Source organism: Ornithorhynchus anatinus, chromosome X3, assembly GCF_004115215.2.
Source record: "Ornithorhynchus anatinus isolate Pmale09 chromosome X3, mOrnAna1.pri.v4, whole genome shotgun sequence".
Classification (NCBI taxonomy): Eukaryota; Metazoa; Chordata; class Mammalia; order Monotremata; family Ornithorhynchidae; genus Ornithorhynchus; species Ornithorhynchus anatinus.
The window spans coordinates 68,829-86,071 of NC_041751.1; the positions used below are offsets into that span (position 1 = coordinate 68,829).

General features: G+C 51.8%; 1 protein-coding gene across 1 annotated transcript; it reads right to left on the reverse strand.

Moving 5' to 3' along the window:
• Positions 1 to 565: 565 nt before the first annotated feature.
• On the reverse strand, positions 566 to 13,814 carry LOC100078873 (serpin B4). Its single transcript, XM_029054059.1, has 8 exons — positions 13,767 to 13,814; positions 11,386 to 11,570; positions 9,789 to 9,842; positions 8,381 to 8,515; positions 7,128 to 7,245; positions 5,126 to 5,268; positions 3,073 to 3,228; positions 566 to 1,370 (listed from the first exon to the last, which is right to left on the reverse strand). Exons 2-8 carry the CDS (start codon positions 11,551 to 11,553, stop codon positions 966 to 968), a joined length of 1,179 nt encoding a protein of 392 aa, XP_028909892.1. The 5' UTR covers positions 11,554 to 11,570; positions 13,767 to 13,814; the 3' UTR covers positions 566 to 965.
• Between the last annotated feature and the right edge of the window lie 3,429 nt (positions 13,815 to 17,243).

The window sequence follows — 17,243 nt, forward strand, 5'->3', positions numbered from 1 at the left end:
CCCCCAAGTCTCAGGAGAACAGGATCTACTCAAGCAGGGGCTACAACTTTCCTCTTTGCCACTGTTCTCTCTAAAGGATCAGGTTAGACCCTAAATTGAGTTTTTTCTTTCTTCTAAATTGAGAGTCTATTAACTATGAAGTTTGTGAGGCGCTATGTACAAAGCGTTGTACTAAGCACGGGAGTTGACATAAGATAATCAGTCGGACACAGTCCCCGCCCCACAATGGGCTCTTGGTCCAAGAGGGTGGGAGGTTGTTTATTTAATCCCCATTTTACAGATGAGGAAACTGAGGCACAGAGAAGTTAAGTGACTTGTCTAAGGTAACAGAGTAGGCAGGTGGGAGAATCAGAATTGGAAGCAGGTTCTCTGACTCCCAGTCCCATGCATGGACTATGTTGTTTGTAACACCTAGACTATGTCGCTTGAGCGTATCTACTAATTATCTTATAGTGTCGTTTCCCAAGCACTTAGCACAGTGTTCCACACACAGAAAGCCCTCGATAAATACCATTAATTGATTGCTTGTAAACGACGCACACAAAAAGACAATGTGGCCCGTTGATGATGATGATGATGATGCTTGCTTTATTGACAGAGGCAGTTAAGCTAACGATGCTGGACTGTTTCAAAAGGAGCCCGACCCAGTGTTTGTGAAATGAAGTGGAAGGAAGGAGTGAGCCCGGTGAAACTCCCGAAAGAACTCAGCCCGGTCCGGTTTGAATCACAAAGAGCATGTCCCAGAAAGGTGGGAGGATTTGGTGCTGAATTTACCAAATGCTCAAACACACCCTCTGGCTTCGATTCCAAGGGGCGGTTCTCGTGAAAGAAAGAGTTTCCCAACTGCCAGTGCGAGGGTAGACAGGAAGAGGACAGGAAGCGATGGAAGAAAGCCAGCTGGGCCATGAAGCAGCGGAGTGCCGGGACCGGGCCCAGGTCCGGGGCACTGAGGGCTGGCGCCGGTCCTAGGGCGACACCACCCTGCCCAGGAAGAGGATGCTACCAGTGGCGTTGTGCCGGATGAAGAAGATGAATGGGTGGTCGCAGTGAAAGCGCCGCGGGATGGAAGCTGACAAGGTCGAGACGACCACCCCAGTGGCCGCTGCTGCCTCCGTGCCTTCTTCGTTCACCTCCACGAAGGACTGGTGGAGAAACTGAGACACAGACAGAGGCTTCCTGGCCGCCATGCCGCTGAGGTCCGCCGTGCCTTCGTTGAACACGTCTGTCACCCCCATGGCTTGCAGGGTGCTCTTGAGGTTGTACTTCTCCCTCATCTGGAGCCGGGGGAAGAGCAGGTCCACTTCTGTCCTCCTCAAATAGGACGAGCTGGTCCAGGCCTTCAGCTTCTCGGGGCTGAGTCCTTGCTCGAGCTAGGTGAGGGAAACCAGACACAGGACGGAGTCCTCATGGGGGGAAGCCAATCAGAGGGAAAATACGGAAACACGTGGCAAGAGCCCGGGCTTGGGAGTCTGAGGTCATGGGTTCTAATCCCAGCTCCGGCACTAATCAGCTGTGTGACCTTGGGCAGGTCACTTCACTTCTCTGGGCCTCACTTCCCTCATCTGTAAAATGGGGGAAAAATGGGGCTCAAAGTCTGGGAGCCCCACGTGGGACAATCCGATGACCTTGTACCTCCCCAGCGCTTAGAACAGTGCTTGGCACATAGTAAGCTCTTAACAAATGCCATCATTATTATTATTATTACCAACGAGCATTGAAACACCAACCAACAGAACTCTAGGGTACTTTATCGACAATCAACAAATAGCACTCTTGGGCGGGCAGCCCCAACATGCAGAGTGTTGTATGGAGCACTGGGAGGAACCCAGTGGAGACTGAGGCAGAATCCTGGGGTCACCCAATCCCTGCTGCCCCCCAGAAGAGAATGGCCTTTTGTGGCTGCAGGATAGCCCCGGCCCTGGCCCACTGCAGCCCGCGAGCCAGAGGTCGCCCCAGGGACGGAGGATCGGCTCGACTCTGTCAGGCACAGGACCACCCCTGATCTGCACCGGCAATCCCCCACTCGCTGCCCGAACAAATCTCTCCCCAGCCCGCCTCTGCCGCCATCCGCGGGGATGAGGGATGGGGGACAGAGAGGAGCCCTTCCGAGCAGACCGAGGCAGGTCGGCAGAAAGTCCCGGAGTCCCAGAGGGCAGCCTCTCTGCTCCATCTGTCCATTCCAGCCACAGCAGGCACCAGAATCCAAGTGCCCAGTCCGGGGACTCATCCCTCCTCTGCTTTGGGAGGAAGAATGCAAAAAGAAAGTAGTGGCCAGTGACCTTGAAAATCTCTTCAGGCCGCAGCAGGGCCCTGAATCCTATCCTGTTCTCCTGGTGCCTGGTCTCTGGGGATACCTGATCGAAATTGGGTCAGGCCCTGCTTCCTGCAAAGAACCCCTTTAGCACACACCCTGCAATTCCCACAGGAACATGAGGGGCTGCAGAGAAGCAGCTTGGCTTAGTAGAGAGAGCACGGGCCTGGGAGTCAGAAGGACTGTTGTGTGACCTTGGGCAAATCACTTAACCTCTGGGCCTCAATTACTCATCTGTAAAATGGGGGTTAAGAGTGTGAGCTCCAAATGGGACAAGAACTGTTTCCAACCCGATTAACTTGTATCTACCCTAGTGCTTGGAACAGTGCTTGGCACATAGTAAGCACTTTACAAGTACCATAATTATTATTACGGGCCCCTAGCTTGCCTCCTTGAGCTGGCCCAGTGCTCAGTTTGGACAGTTTCCCCTTGAGCCAGCAGCCTCCTTGAGCCAGGACGAAACAGATTCCCTGGCTGGGAGAATGGAGCAGGGGATAATGGTAAAGGGTTGGACCAGGAGCCTGCTGTGTGGATCACTGTAGTGGGTGCCTGTTGCATGCAGAGCACTGTACTGAACACCCACTACACGGAGAGACTTCTTCTAGGCATTTGGGAGAGGACAGCAGAAGCTTCCGCCCAAGAATAACAATTACCGGTCACCAGTCCCTCCTAGGTCTCCCTGCCCCCAACCCCACCACCAAGCAGCAGTCCTCGGTGCAGCAGCTCTCCACGAGGGTGGGGAGTGAAGTTCCAGCTTGTACCTTCTCTAGGCCATTGATCTCTCGTGGCAGGAGCACAATCATACTCAGCTCCTTGTTCTTGTAGGGGATCTCCAGGATTTCTGCCTGCACTTCCTCGATGGAAGCCCAGTTGAAGAATTCCTGCAATTGCATCATCTGCACCTGCTTGCTTGTATTCTGCAACAGAGACAAATGGCAAACAGAGATGGCATCGACACAAAAACCAGAACACGGCCTTCTGAGGGGGTTCCAGCAAGGATTCCCAACTTCCCAGAGTCTGGCAGGCCCCATGGAGGCAGCAGGGGGCCAGTTCTGGCCGGGCACTGGGAACGAGGCCCCTCCTGTACCACCCTCCCCTCCAAGTACACTGGACCATGTGACATCAGATAATATAATATAACATCAGCCCGGGACATCAGATAATAATAATAATTATTATTATTATCAGCTCTTTCCACAGCCACAGTCCCAGGCACCGGGAGCTGAAAGGCGCCTGGCTCAACTGAGACCTGATGCCCTGTGAGATGAACCCTCTCATTGGCTTCCCAAGGGTTCAGGTGGGTGGGAGTCCTGTTGGCCCGTTGAGCAGAGGAGGTCAAACCTTGACTCCCACCCCCCCCACAACGCTCCCCAGAGCGGCTTTGGCTTTGGCTCTGAGGGCCTGTTGATTGTCAACCCAGGATCTCTGTCGAACTCTGTCGAACAAAGTCAGCTGTGTGACTTTGGGCAAGTCACTTCACTTCTCTGTGCCTCTGTTCCCTCATCTGTAAAATGGGGATTAAGACTGTGAGCCCCACGTGGGACAACCTGCTTCCCCTGTGTCTATCCTAGTGCTTAGAACAGTGCTCGGCACATAGTAAGTGCTTAACAAATATCAACATTATTATTATTACTCTTCCTGCACCCAGAGCCCTGAATTGGGTGTTTGGGTAAACAGAATAAAAGTAGAAGGACTCATTCCTGCCCACAGGGAGTTTGCACTCTAATTGGGGAGATGGGCAGGCATAAAAGGTAAATGTCGGATTCGATAAATTCTGCCACAGTTGATACCCATGAACAAAAATTCCTCACTGGGGCTGAGCCCTTCTCTGGAGGGGTAAGGAACAGGAGCAAAGGAGGGAGAAGCAGTGTGGTCTAATGGATAGACCACAGGACTGGGAGTGAGAGGGACCTGCGTTCCAATCCCGGCTCCACCACCTTTCTGCTGTGTGACCTTGAGCCAGACACTTCACTTCTCTATGCCTCAGTTCCCTCATCTGTCAAATGGGGATTAAGAGTGTGAGTCCCATGTGAGACAGGGACTGTGTCCAACCTGACTGGCCTGTATCTACCCCAGCACTTAGTTCAGTGTCTGGCACCTAGTAAGTGCTTAACAAATAATACATACTATAATCATAATAACAATAATAATAATCACCCCCTAGATGCCTCAAAGCCTGAACATGGAGCTGCTGGTTCATCAACTGCTCCTATGCCACTGTTGCTTCTCTTGTGGAACTCCCAGAGTTCCCTTGTCTGACACCCGTTTCCCCCTTGTCTAGCCCATCTGCCATGCTGACTGCTCCCTGTCTGACCCACTATCTGCCCCTTGTCTGCCAGAATCGCTGAGAATTCTCTTTCCAAGATTTGGATGAAAAAGCATACTGTGATTCCCACAATCCTGGGTAGATTGTGTAGGCTGTAGGCTAGACTGTAGGCTGTAAACCTGTAGGCTAGATTAGTGAAAATACTGCAACGGGGACGTGCTATGTGCTATGAAAATGACGGGGCTCAGCCAAAGCCAGTCAATCTCTGACTGCTCCATCCATCCTGTCCCCCACCCCCTACCCCAAAATACACTGCCTGCCTCAGTAGCACCATTCTGACACCCTTAACGTTTCCCTCTAATAATTCCCCATGAGGCTGTGGCCCATAAATTCATTTAAATCCTTGACCCTTCTAACAAGCCCAACTTTTTCTTCAACTTAGCCATTTTGGAACTCTAGTCCAGGGGTTTAATCCCACCTTTTTTGTTTTCACCTGTGCAACCACATGGGACAAGCTGGGCGGGTCACCACAAACATAAGGAGCGTACCTGGTCCACGCTAAAAGCTTCCTTGTGAGTATTCGCCTTTGGAAATTCCCTGTTCCACTTTCCTTTGAAATAGATGGCATTCACTAACACCAGCTTGGAATTTTGATTAAGAGAGCCTGAGGGAAACAGGTCCTTGATTTTTTCTGCAATGAAAGAAAAAAGTCTGTGTTCAGTTATTCAGTTTTGCTTTGCCAAAACTGTATCAGCCCAAGCCACCCCACGGGCCACCCCTAATGTCACCTCGAGAGCCAGCCCAAGTTCCCCCTGAGTCTCAGTCCACTTGAGGGCTCGGTACAGTGCTCTGACCACAGTAAGCGCTCAATAAATACTACTGATTGATTTAGCTTCACCCTGAGTGCCAACCTGTGGGCCAGCCCAAGTGTCACCCTGCCCATCAGCCCGAGTGTGCCCACCGGATCTCAGAGAAGTGGAGTTCAGAGTCTCACCTGTGGACGAGCTGAGCTCCCCACCCAGGCGCCGGCCCTAGGAGGCTCTCCCAGCTCACCTTTCTGGTTTCTTGGAGAGATTCATAACTGACTTGAAGCCTGGTGCTCGCTAAAGGTCTGAGTTGGATCTGGTGTTTCAAGGCTTCCGTTCCTTTTTTTCACAGATCACCACTCCACCAAGGTCATTTCAGTGGCTCTCGTTGCAACACCAAATATGCCCACTCTATGTTTGTCCCATGCCGGACCAGCCCTGGGCTGTAGCTGGAACATTCCCATCTCCTCCTTCTAGTTCTCTGGCCTCTCTCCTTCTCATTTTCATCTGTGGGGTCTGCTTTTGCCTCCCACGCTAACTGTAGGAGTCTCTTGTGTTCGGTTCTAGTCCCCCTTCTAGTCCCTATCTACACTCAACTCTCTCAGAGAACTCAGTCACTCCCATGGCTTCGACTACCATCTCTATACTGGTGATTCCCAAAACTAAATCTCCAGCTCTGACCTCTCCCCATCTCTGCAGTCTCTCATTTCCTCCTGTCCGCAGGAGATCTTTGTCTATACATCCCATGGGCTCCTTAAACTTAAAATGTCTAAAACAGAACTCTTCATTTTCCCATACATACCCTGTCCGCCTGTCTTTCATACCACTGTAGACAACACCACTGTTCTCCCTGTCTCATAAGCACCTAACCCTGGCCATTATCCTCAACTTATTTCTTTCAATCAACCCACATATCTAGTGTCACCAAATCCTGTTAGCTCTACCCTCGTTACATCTCTAGAATCCACCTTTTCTCCACTTTTTGCCCATCCACCTCCACATCAAAGGGAAACTCCTCCTTACCATCTGCTTTAAAGCACTCAATCAGCTCGCCCCTTCCTAACTTACTTCGCTGATTTCCTACCATAAACCAGCCCACACACTTTGCTACTCTAACACTACTTACTCACTGAAACTCGATCTTCTCTATCTTGCTGACAACCCCATGCCTACATCCGTGTAATATCTGTGATTTATTTATTTATATTAATGTCTGTCTCCCCCTCTAGACTGTAAGCTCATTGTGAGCAGCGAATGTACCTGTTTGTTGATGTATTGTACTCTCCCAAGGGCTCAGTACAGTGCTCTGCCCAAGGTAAGCCCTCAGTAAATACGATTTAATGAATGAATGAATCGTCCTTCTGGCCTGGAACTCCCTCCCATTCATATCCAACAGACCATCACCCTCCCCACCTTCGAGGCCTTACTAAAAATTACATCCCCTCCAAGAGGTCATTTCTCCTGTTCCCTGTTGCTTCTGCATCACCTGTGCACTTTTAGTAATTGATCTGTCTCCCATCTTCAGCCCCGGAGCATTTATGTCCATATCCATAATTTGTTCTAATGTCTCTCTGCCCCTCTAGACTATATGCTCTTTGTGGGCAGAAAATGTATCTACCAACTCCGTTGTGTTGTAATCGCTCAAGAACTCAGTACAGTGCTCTACATAAAACAAGAAGTCAGGCAATTCCACTGATTGGTTGATTGATCTCCAAAGTCAGGAAAATGACTCAGCCACACATACCCTGGGTTTGCTTTTCAACCCATGAATTGATCTCCTTACGGCTTCCTTCGACATCATTGATAAAATCCACAGGTTCCAGACCTGCTTGGTACAGTTTTTTAGTTGTGTTTATGTACTCCTGAGAGAGAGACAGAGCAAAATATCCAAAAATTAAAGTGAACCGAGAATCCAGAAGAAGATAGCGAGCAGAAAAAGCAACTCAACACACAGCCGTCAGTGTCGGCCAACGTTCCCACAGCTGGGTGTTTTCTGCAGCATTAGAATTTTAGCATGAGGCACCTATGACTACCTTCTAACCCCAGCTCGGCCACTTGCCTGCTGTGTGACCTTGGAGAAGTCACTTTACTTCTCTGGGCCTCAGTTACCTCATCTGTAAAATGGGGGTTGAGACAGTGAGCCCCACTTGAGACTGCGACTGTGTCCAACCCAATTTGCTGGTTTCCACCCCAGCACTTAGTACAGTGCCTGGCCCCTAGTAAGCGCTTAACAAATGCCATTGTTATCATTATTATTATTACTCCTGCCAGCCGAATTCACTTACTGGATTTTCAAAAGCCTCGAGAGGGCTCTCCCCTCCCCCTGCCTCTCCCTCTCCCCACCAACCCTGCCTGAGTTGTCAAGAGAGGTCGGACCCTGACGACATCAGCATATCTTAGCGGGGATCCCCAGGGAGACCAGAACCCCCCCAGATTCTGTGTCACTGACATAAGGCCTCTTCTGGGGTTCCCAGCTGCAGGGGCCCGTGTAGATGACAGAAGCAGCGTGGCTCAGTGGAAAGAGCACAGGCTTGGGAGTCAGAGGTCATGGGTTCAAATACCAGCTCAGCTGCTTGTCAGTGGTGTGACTTTGGGAAAGTCACTTAACTTCAGTGTGCCTCAGTTACCTCATCTGTAAAATGGGGATTAAGACAGTGAGCCCCACGTGGGACAACCTGGTCACCTTGTATCCTCCCCAGTGCTTAGAACAATGCTTTGCCATCATTATTTTTATTTTTTTTTATTATGCCCACCTCAGACCCACCCAGTTAGGAATGTCCAGCCCCAAGGCAGGGCCCCAAGTGGCTATTGCTGGACCAGCCTATCTGGCCAGAGAAAGCCAATATGATGCAACTGAGGCTCTGGCAGAGTTGATGGACTGAAGTAGGCTCTCCCACGGCAGGGAATCCACAACATTTTTACAACATAGTCCCGAAGCACTCTCCTCACCAGTGCCCTCAGAACCCACCATCAGCCAGTGGACCAGGCACAACCTACCTCAAGGAATGATTCCGTCTTTTCTCCATACATCTTGTTGGCGATGTTCAGAGCATAATCCTGGCCAGATTTGTTAACTTCCTTTAACAGCTTTTGGAATTGGCCGTGGATTCCCCCTTGTTTGTCATAGGGACCCTTCAAAGGAAAAAGGGGAGGGGGCTTGTTATTAATGTGCCAGGAAAAGGCAGTAGAGATGCGAAATTCGGACTAAGCAGGTGTGGTAGCCATGTGAGCAGTGGGGGATCCTGCAGCCATGGGCCAGTCAAGCCGGAAGCTCCTCTATCGCCCCCACCTCTCCCTGATCCCCTCAAGCACCAGACCGTGCTTCCACAAGGGGTTTTGGCGCTGACCCAATACCGTCGACTCCGACTTCACACCATGAAAGCCAACAATCTGCTCACCATCTCCAGCTTCCTTTAGCCTCCTAAAATGGCTGAACAGAGAAATGGAGCCCAGATTGAGGCCATTTCCCCAGGTCCTGTGTGGATGGGGCCGGGAGGGACTCACGACCTGGGAAACGCCAACCGCCCACGCCCACCGTTCTGACAGCCGACCCTCTCTCCTCCCACCCTGACGCTGGTGACGGCCACGGATGTGGGGCCAAAGCCACCGGCCAGCTGTGGTGGGCTGGAAATTGTGACCAGAGTCCCATCCATGCCTCAAAGACTTTGGGAGGAGGCAAACCCCACCCCAGGGGCTTATTCTAGCCCGTTAACTAGGTTCCTCTAGGGCTTTGACACTATGCTGCAAAACTCCCTGTTGCCTTGATGCTATCCTGCAGTGTCCTAGTGGCCTTGACAATGCCTAGTGGGGTTCTCGTGGTCTTGACACTGCCCAGTAGAGCACCCTGTGGCTTTGACTCTGCTCAGCGGGGTCCCTCTGGCTGGAACACAGCCCAGGAGAACCCCCTGTGGCCTTGACATTCCTCTGTAGGGTCTCCTAGTCGTGGACCCAGCCAAGAGAGGCCCTCTCCAGAGAGGACTAGAAAGAGGTTCCTTCCACCCACACATCTGTGAACTTGCAAGTCCTGTGCTGCAGTGGCCTCGCAGTCACCGCCACTGCACAAATGGCCCCGTCCCGTTGTCCAGGCCTGAGGGTGGTATAGCACAAAGGGGTGTGCCCCCGGGAACCCCTGGCCCAGAGGTAAGGCTGGGTTGGAGGTCAGAGAACCAACCACACTCCTGCCTCGCCCGCCTCTCCTCCCCCAATCCATCAGTCCGTCAGTTGGGAGTAATTATTGAGCTGCGTACCGAGGGCCCCATCTGCAGTCCAACCCAACGCACCAGCTCTGGGATCCTGTTCTGGCCCCTCCTCCTCTTCCTCTTTCTTCTCACCCCTCCCTCCCCCAGGAGCACCTGAGTACCTGTCTCTCAGTAGCAACCTCCAGTCAAGGAGACCCAAGACTCACCTCTTTGGATGCTTCTGACCTGGCCCCTCTGATGGCCTCATCGAAGTGCAGGGCCTAGGAAGGAACAGAAGATGTCAGTACAGTCGGCAGAGGCAGCACCGTCCATCCGTCCACCCAGATCTTTCCTCCGCTCTGCACCAGACCGAGCTGCCCGGGCCGGGGGGTGGAACTCACCCAGGAAACAGTGTTTAAGATACACACCCCCAGGAAGGTCTCCCAGAGGAGGAGAGACCCCTTGATTCCTCAAAGAAAGCCACCCTGCCGTCGGCCACCCTGGGCTCCTCCATTCTGGGCTGAGTGGGTTTGGAACCCCGGCCTTGCTCGTCTCCCTCGGCCCCACCTAAGTGAAACTTTTAAGCGTGCGTGTTTGGCGCTCTCAAATTGAAAGGGAAAAACGCACTCGATCTTATAATAAAAGCAATAATACCTTATTTTTATTACGGTATCTGTCAGGTACTTATTGTGTGTCAAGTACTGTTCTAAACACTGGGATAGATATAAGATAGTTATGTTGGACACAGTCCCTGTCCCACCAGGAACTCACAGTCTAAGCAGGAGGGTGAACCCGTATTGAATTCCCCATTCCACAGAAACTATCTAGAGTCACACGGGGGAGGGGGCTCTCTATAGTAGCTAAATCAAAAAGAAAATGGAAGCCACCAAGATAGCTTTTATTTAGACTTCTCTTTTTAAAATGGTATTTGTTAAGCACATACTATGTGCTAGACACTGTACTAAGTGTTGGGGTGGATACAAGCTAATCAGGTTGGACACAGTCCACGTCCCACATGGGGCTCATAGTCTCAATCCCCAGTTTACAGATGAGTCAACTGCAGCACAGAGAATCAAAGTGATTTGCCCGAGGTCATACAGCAGACAAGTGGCAGAGCTGGGATTAGAATAATAATGTTGGTATTTGTTAAGCGCTTACTATGTGCAGAGCACTGTTCTAAGCGCTGGGGTAGATACAGGATGATCAGGTTGTCCCTCATGGGGCTCACAGTCTTAATCCCCATTTTACAGATGAGCTAAATGAGGCACAGAGAAGTTAAGTGACTTGCCCACAGTCACACAGCTGACAAGTGGCAGAGCCGGGATTAGAACCCATGACCTCTGACTCCCAAGCCCGAGCTCTTTCCACTGAGCCACGCTGATTAGAACCCAGGTCCTTCTGAGTCCCAGGTCCATGCTCTATCCACTACTAGCCATGCTGCTTCTACTCCTCTTCCTCCTCCCCTTCCCCATCTTCTTCCTCCTCCTTCTCCTTCTCCAGCTCCTCCTCTTCCCCTTCCCTGTCCTCTTCCTCCTCCTTCTCCTCCTCCTCCTCCTATTACTGATTCTACCTAGACTGCAAGCCCCATGTGGGTCAGGGACTGTGTCCAACCTGATTTCCTTGTGCCTACTTCGGTGCTTGGCAAATAATAAGTGTTGAACAAATATTATTACTACTACTACTAATAATGCATTAATATTAATAAGAGCATGGTTGCTGCCACCCACTCGGGAGCTGGAGCAGGGAGAAACATTTGCTTGTCCTTGCCCAGATCCCTAGCTAGGCGTGAGGGCAGGTCAGGAAGAATAAAGCTTTGCCACCCACCTTTTCGATCTGAGCTGCACTGTTGCCTCTCGCACCCAGGTACAGCATCCCCGAGACCGTGGAGATGCTGAAGGGCGACAAGAAGATATTTTGTTTCCCATGATTCTTCTTCAGCTCGTTCAAGAGGTCAAGGCCAAAGTGGTTGTTGGCGGTGCTAAGCGAAGTCATGGTGATGCGGTCGGATCCTAGGACCAGAAAGGCACAGAGGGTTAGTCTGGGTTTCAGGGGTCTGCTGTGCCCACCACACTTCTGTCAGTCGATCCATCAATCGGTGTAATTTATTGAGCATTTAGTGGGTGCAGAGCCCTGTACTAAGCACTTGGAGACAGCACAATTACATAACTAGACACGATCCCTGCCCTCAAGGGAAACGGTGTGGTTTAGTGGAAAGAGCACGGGCTTGGGAGCCAGAGGATGTGAGTTCTGATTCTGGCTCCGCCACTGTCTTCTGTGTGACCTTGGACAAAGCCACTGAACTTCTCTGTGCCTCAGTTACCTCATCTGTAAAATGGAGATTAAGACTGTGAGCCCCGCGTGGGACAAACTGATTACCTCATATCTGCCCCAGCACTTAGAACAGTGCTTGGCACGTAGTAAGTGCTTAATTATGTTTATTATGGTGACTATGGTTATTATTATGAAGGAACTGGCTTGTAGCTTCTTCTGAGCTGGACCTTCCTCACTCCAGTGTTCTTCCTTCGCCCCTGCTGTAGTCTTCCTGCTTTCCATTATGGTCATTTCCTCCTTGGGTTTAGTGTAGGGGTTTTTCCCTGGTACAGGGGACTCACCTGCCCAAAGTCACACTTGATGTTTTGGGTAAGAGTAGAAACAGCGGGACAGCCTAGGCCCTGTTACCTGCCCCGTGGCTTGGGGGCCCAGGATCCCGTGATCCCAGCCCTCAAAACACCAGCTCCTGACCCTCATTCTTCCGAACCACGGCTACGCCTGGGAGGGTCATGGCTCATGACGAGATTTAACCTGGTCTATGCATGCCGTTTAGTTGGTTGATTGATTGATTGCCTGCTCAGATTCCTCTGGCAGGGAGTGGCAGGTGACAACCTCACTTCTAGGCAAGTGGGTCTCCCACCGAGGAGAAACTCTTGAGAAAGAGGGGCGGAGCTGGAGGACAGTGGAGTTGGTCATTGGCAACAGAGAGAGGCAGAACAATGACCCCTCTCCACCAACCCTGTCCCCATCCCCGTCTGCTCCTACCCCTGCCCTGAAAATCATCCTTTAAACACTGGGCTAGAGACCACATCAATTCACTCTTCAGTCTGTTCCTGAAGAGCAGAGTTAAAATAGTACACAAACCGAGGCAACTGCTCCAGACTCAAATTACACCACAACCAATGCACCGACGCCTAATGTGTTCTGGACCGTAAACTTCTCGGAGGCCCCTATCTTTTCCCATTAAGGGACCCTCCCAAGCCCCCAGTGTAGTGGATCAGAGTCGGCGCTCAATACACAGTGATGCTCATGCTAGAAGTGGCATCCAAACCCGGGAGACGGCCCTCTGCCCTTCCCATAGATCACAGAGCTCAACGACAGCACATCCCGGCACAGTGGTATCTGTTAAGCACTTACTACGTGCCAAGCACTGTTCTAAGCACTGGGAAAGGTACAAGGTGATCACGTTGTGCCAGGTGGGACTCACAGTCTTAACCCCCATTTTACAGATGAGGAAACTGAGGCACAGAGAAGTGAAGTGACTTGCCCAAGGTCACACAGCAGACAAGTGGGGGAGTCAGGATTAGAACCCACATCCTCTGACTCCCAAGCCTGTGCTCTTGCCACTAGGCCAGGGGCAGAATCCTGGGCGGGGGAGGGGGAAGGAGTCCAGGGTGAGGACCGGAGGAGTCCGAGGTAAGGGGCGGGGAAGGTGGAGGGGTGGAAGGCTGCATCTAAGACCACGTGCAGGGCCAGAGGCCAGACGGATGTCCAGTCCAGAAATGCCCTGCTCTCCTGCAGCCCCTGTGCCAAGAGATGTGGGTTTAAAACCACTCCGGCCCCATATTTCCAGATTCGCCCTGGTCCTTCCCACGGTCACAAACAACGAGGGAGGTCATAAGCGCCCATAGCCGACCATCAGACCGCAGTGCAGCTGGAGCAGGCCCAGGGAACCCCAAGAGCCAGAGCTTCCTCAGGCCAGGCCGCCCATCCCGTAGGATAACCCTGACCCAACATGCGCCCAGCCCAGGATGAGCCGCAGGACGAGCCCACAGGCTGAGCCCCAGGACGAGCCCCAGAACGAGCCCAGAAAAAGCCCCAGGATGAGCTCCGGGATAAGCCTTAGGACGAGCTCCAGGATAAACGCTAGGACGACGCCCGGAACGAGCCCCGGAATGAGCCCCAGCGTGGTTTCAGGGTCAGAGGGTGTTTACCTGGACAGAGCGTAGCAAGTCAGAGAAGAGCTGAACGGCAACGGTGGTTTAGCGTTCTCCTGCGACCTGGGGGTGCGACGCCTGGGAATTTATACCATCAGCCTCTCCCCTGGTAGTTTACATTTCCAGTGATTCAGCCTGAGATATACAGCAGGGGATTTTCCCCAAAGAAATTAGCATAAAATGTAGGAAATAGTAATGGAAGGGTTAACGGACAGAGGCGTCCATGCCACCTAACCCACCAAACCGGCAAACCCGAACTGAAGGGCCCTGTCACTCCTGCCTGTCGTCTACTGAGCAATTTCTTTCCTTTACTCACCCCACCCTCCCCTCACAGCCCCACCCTTTTTACCCCACCCTCCCCTTATGCCCCCCCACCCGTCGTATTGCCATCACCCTGCTGTGAGTGTCCATCCCACTAATGCACCAGACTGCCAGACTCTCCCATAATCCGTCAAGACTGTAAACTTGTCCTCTAAACCCTAAACTCGTCGTAGGCAGGGAATATGTCTGTTTTTTATTATATTGTACTCTCCCAAGCCCTTAGTACAGTGCTCTGCACACAGTAAGCATTCGATAAGTATGACTGAATGAATCAGTGGTATTTATTGAGCACTTATTGTGTGCAGAGCACTGTACTAAGCGCTTGGGAGAGTACATTGTAACAGAGTTAGTAGGCACGTTCTAATGATCGCATTCTAATAATAGTCTCCATTTTAATATCTCGACATCAGTTGGGTGTGATCTGGCAGAGAGACGTTTCGTATGGACAGAGAGACATGTTTCCTCATGGACCACCCCAACGAGCCAAGCTGGAACACAGGCTCCGGCGCCAGTGTGACCTCACCTTCTCACCCTGCTCGCCCCGCTGATGCACCCCTGGGCCCCAGGAGACAAGGAGGGGGACTCTCCTTCCGGGGTGGGAAGCCGGACAATGGGAAGAGGGCAGGAACGCCCTTCCCCACCGAATTCAACGAGAAACATCCAGAGGCCAACAAGGGGTCTATTTGGCCTGTCTCTCTGCTGACTTTGCCAACGACCTGGAAGGCCGTCCCCTTTCTCCAGTCCTTTGCTGACAAACTGCCGCCCCTGAGCTTGGGGAGGGAGATGACCTGGCATTCCAGCCTCTGGTCATCCATCGTATCTCCAGAGGAGGAACCGCCAATCATGGCCAGCCGGCCACAACTGCCCATAAGTCCAGAGCGGGGCCCAGCCTGGCCTAGCCCAGGTGTAGACCTGACCCAGGCCCGGCCCAAACCGGTTTTAATCCGATCCCATTCACCGTGGCTCAAGATGCTCTCCAAATCTCTGTGGACAAGTCTGGAACTTGGAGTGGCCAAGGACTGGCCGGTACAGTCCAGCCCTCGGGAAAATAGCCTCTGCCTCCATGCCCCTGCTGGCTCTTCCTCTCGGTACCGAACGGGCCGGTGGCCCCTCTGGCCCACTGACACTGGGGAGCTGTGGACCCCAAGCCGGACTCGCTCACGATCACCTGCCAAGGGTTCAGCCTGGGGTGGCCCCTCGGCTGCATCGGCGCAAGTCTCATCCAGCCGCCTCAGGATAACGGCTTCAGACAAGCAGTCCCGAAGCCCGGGCTGCTGCAAGGAGCCGGGTGCAGGTGGGGCTAACTGTGCTCCCAGACGGAGATGCAGCGTGGCTTAGTGCTGCCTGATTGTCGGAGTCAGAAGGTCACGGGTTCCGATCCCGACTCTGCCACTTGTCTACTCTGTGACCTTGGACAGTCACTTTACTTCTCTGTGCCTCAGTAACCTCATCTGTAAAATGGGGATTGAGACTGGGAGCCCCATATGGAACGGGGACTGTGTTGCATCCACCCCACCGTTTAGTACAGTGCCTGGCACATAGTAAGTGTTTAACAAATACCATAATTATAATTTTATTATTACCCAAGACACCCTGAGGCTCCCAGGTGGGGCCCCACGGGGCACTTAGGTCCAAGTCACCACTGGCTCGGTGACAATTCTGCAGAAGGAACAGGAAACCCCTCAAGGTAAGCCAGGCTCAGTTTATAACTTTACCCACCTACACAGATCTATAATTCATCGTAACTCCAGGAACACCCACTGTCCAACATTTTCTCCGCACCCTGACCCAAGAGCGATTCATCACTTTGAAATCAGAAGGGCGAGGTCAGGTTCCTCTAGGTAGATCTGCCTGTCTATTTGTCTTGTTCTGTTTTGTTGTCTGTCTCCCCCTTCTAGACTGTGAGCCCCTTGTTGGGTAGGGACTGTCTCTATCTGTTGCCAAACTGTACTTTCCAAGTGCTTAGTACAGTGCTCTGCACACAGTAAGCACTCAATAAATATGATTGAATGAATGAACTTTATTCAGCCTGGAGCAAGGGGACCACGGTGGGGAAAGGAGCAGAAGTTAGGGAGTATGAGAGGCAGGAGAAGGGTTGGTTTGGGGGTAGGGAAGATAAAGAAGGAAGTGGAAGGCGTTTGGCATACCTGAAATCACAAAAAATGACCTAGGTGTGCAGGTTGGCCAAAAGTATCATTCAGGAGCAATTGCCCATCCATCTAGCCATCCTTCTTCATCGAGCACTTCCTGCGTGCTGGGCACTCTACTTAGCATTTGGAAGAGATAGTACAACACTAGCAAGACACGTGAACCCAATCCTCAAGATGCTTGCACTCTAATGACTTGTCACAAATCTAGCTCCTTGAGCCTTTCTTCCCAGGGCTCATTTTCCAAATATCTCATCAATGTTGCTTCTCTACCAGGAGCCTCTGTCCAGTCTGTATTCTTCACTACCCGTCTGCACTTCACCAGATAATCATTCTTTCTGGGTTAAAACCGAGAATCGGGAATGAGACCATTTCTTTAAACAAATGCGTCGTTACTTTCTTTTCACTCCCCTTCAGTTGTTTTCTGCCCTTCCAAATAGTACTATTATTGGAATTTTGGGGGCAGGGATTGTCTCTATCTGTTGCCGAATTGTACATTCTAAGCGCTTAGTACAGTCTTCTCCGCATAGCAATCGCTCAATAAATACTATTGAATTTTAAGCCCCCACTGAAGGCAAGCCCTGCTAAGCACTAGGAATCGCCCCCTATGCACTGAACGTACGGTCCCTAGTTAACATAACCCTCTTGGATGTGACATCATTCTATTCCTTTTTACAAGCAGCAGCATGGCCTGGGGGATAAAGTCTGGACCTGGGAGCCAGAATGACCTGGGTTCTAATCCCAGCTCTTCCACCTGTCTCCTTTGTGACCGTGCGCAAGTCACTTCACTTCTCTGTCACTCAGCTCCCTCATCTGCAAAGTAGGGATTATGGCCGGATGGGACAAGGACCGTGTCCAGCTCGATCAGCTTGTATCTACCCCAGCGCTTAGAATGATACTCAGTGGAAAGAGCAGGGGCTGGGGAATCATAGGTCATGGGTTCAAATCCCGGCTGTGTCCCTTGTCAGCTGTGACTGTGGGCAAGTCACTTCACTTCTCTGTGCCT

Bases quoted from the DNA above. Each gene is read 5' to 3' on its own strand.
- LOC100078873 (XM_029054059.1), bottom strand. From the start codon at position 11,553: ATGACTTCGCTTAGCACCGCCAACAACCACTTTGGCCTTGACCTCTTG. The intron at 8,516-9,788 runs GTGAGTCTTGGG...TTTCCTTTGAAG, and splicing joins GGTCAGAAGCATCCAAAGAG to GGTCCCTATGACAAACAAGG. The intron at 3,229-5,125 runs GTACGCTCCTTA...TCTCTGTTGCAG, and splicing joins AAGCTTTTAGCGTGGACCAG to AATACAAGCAAGCAGGTGCA.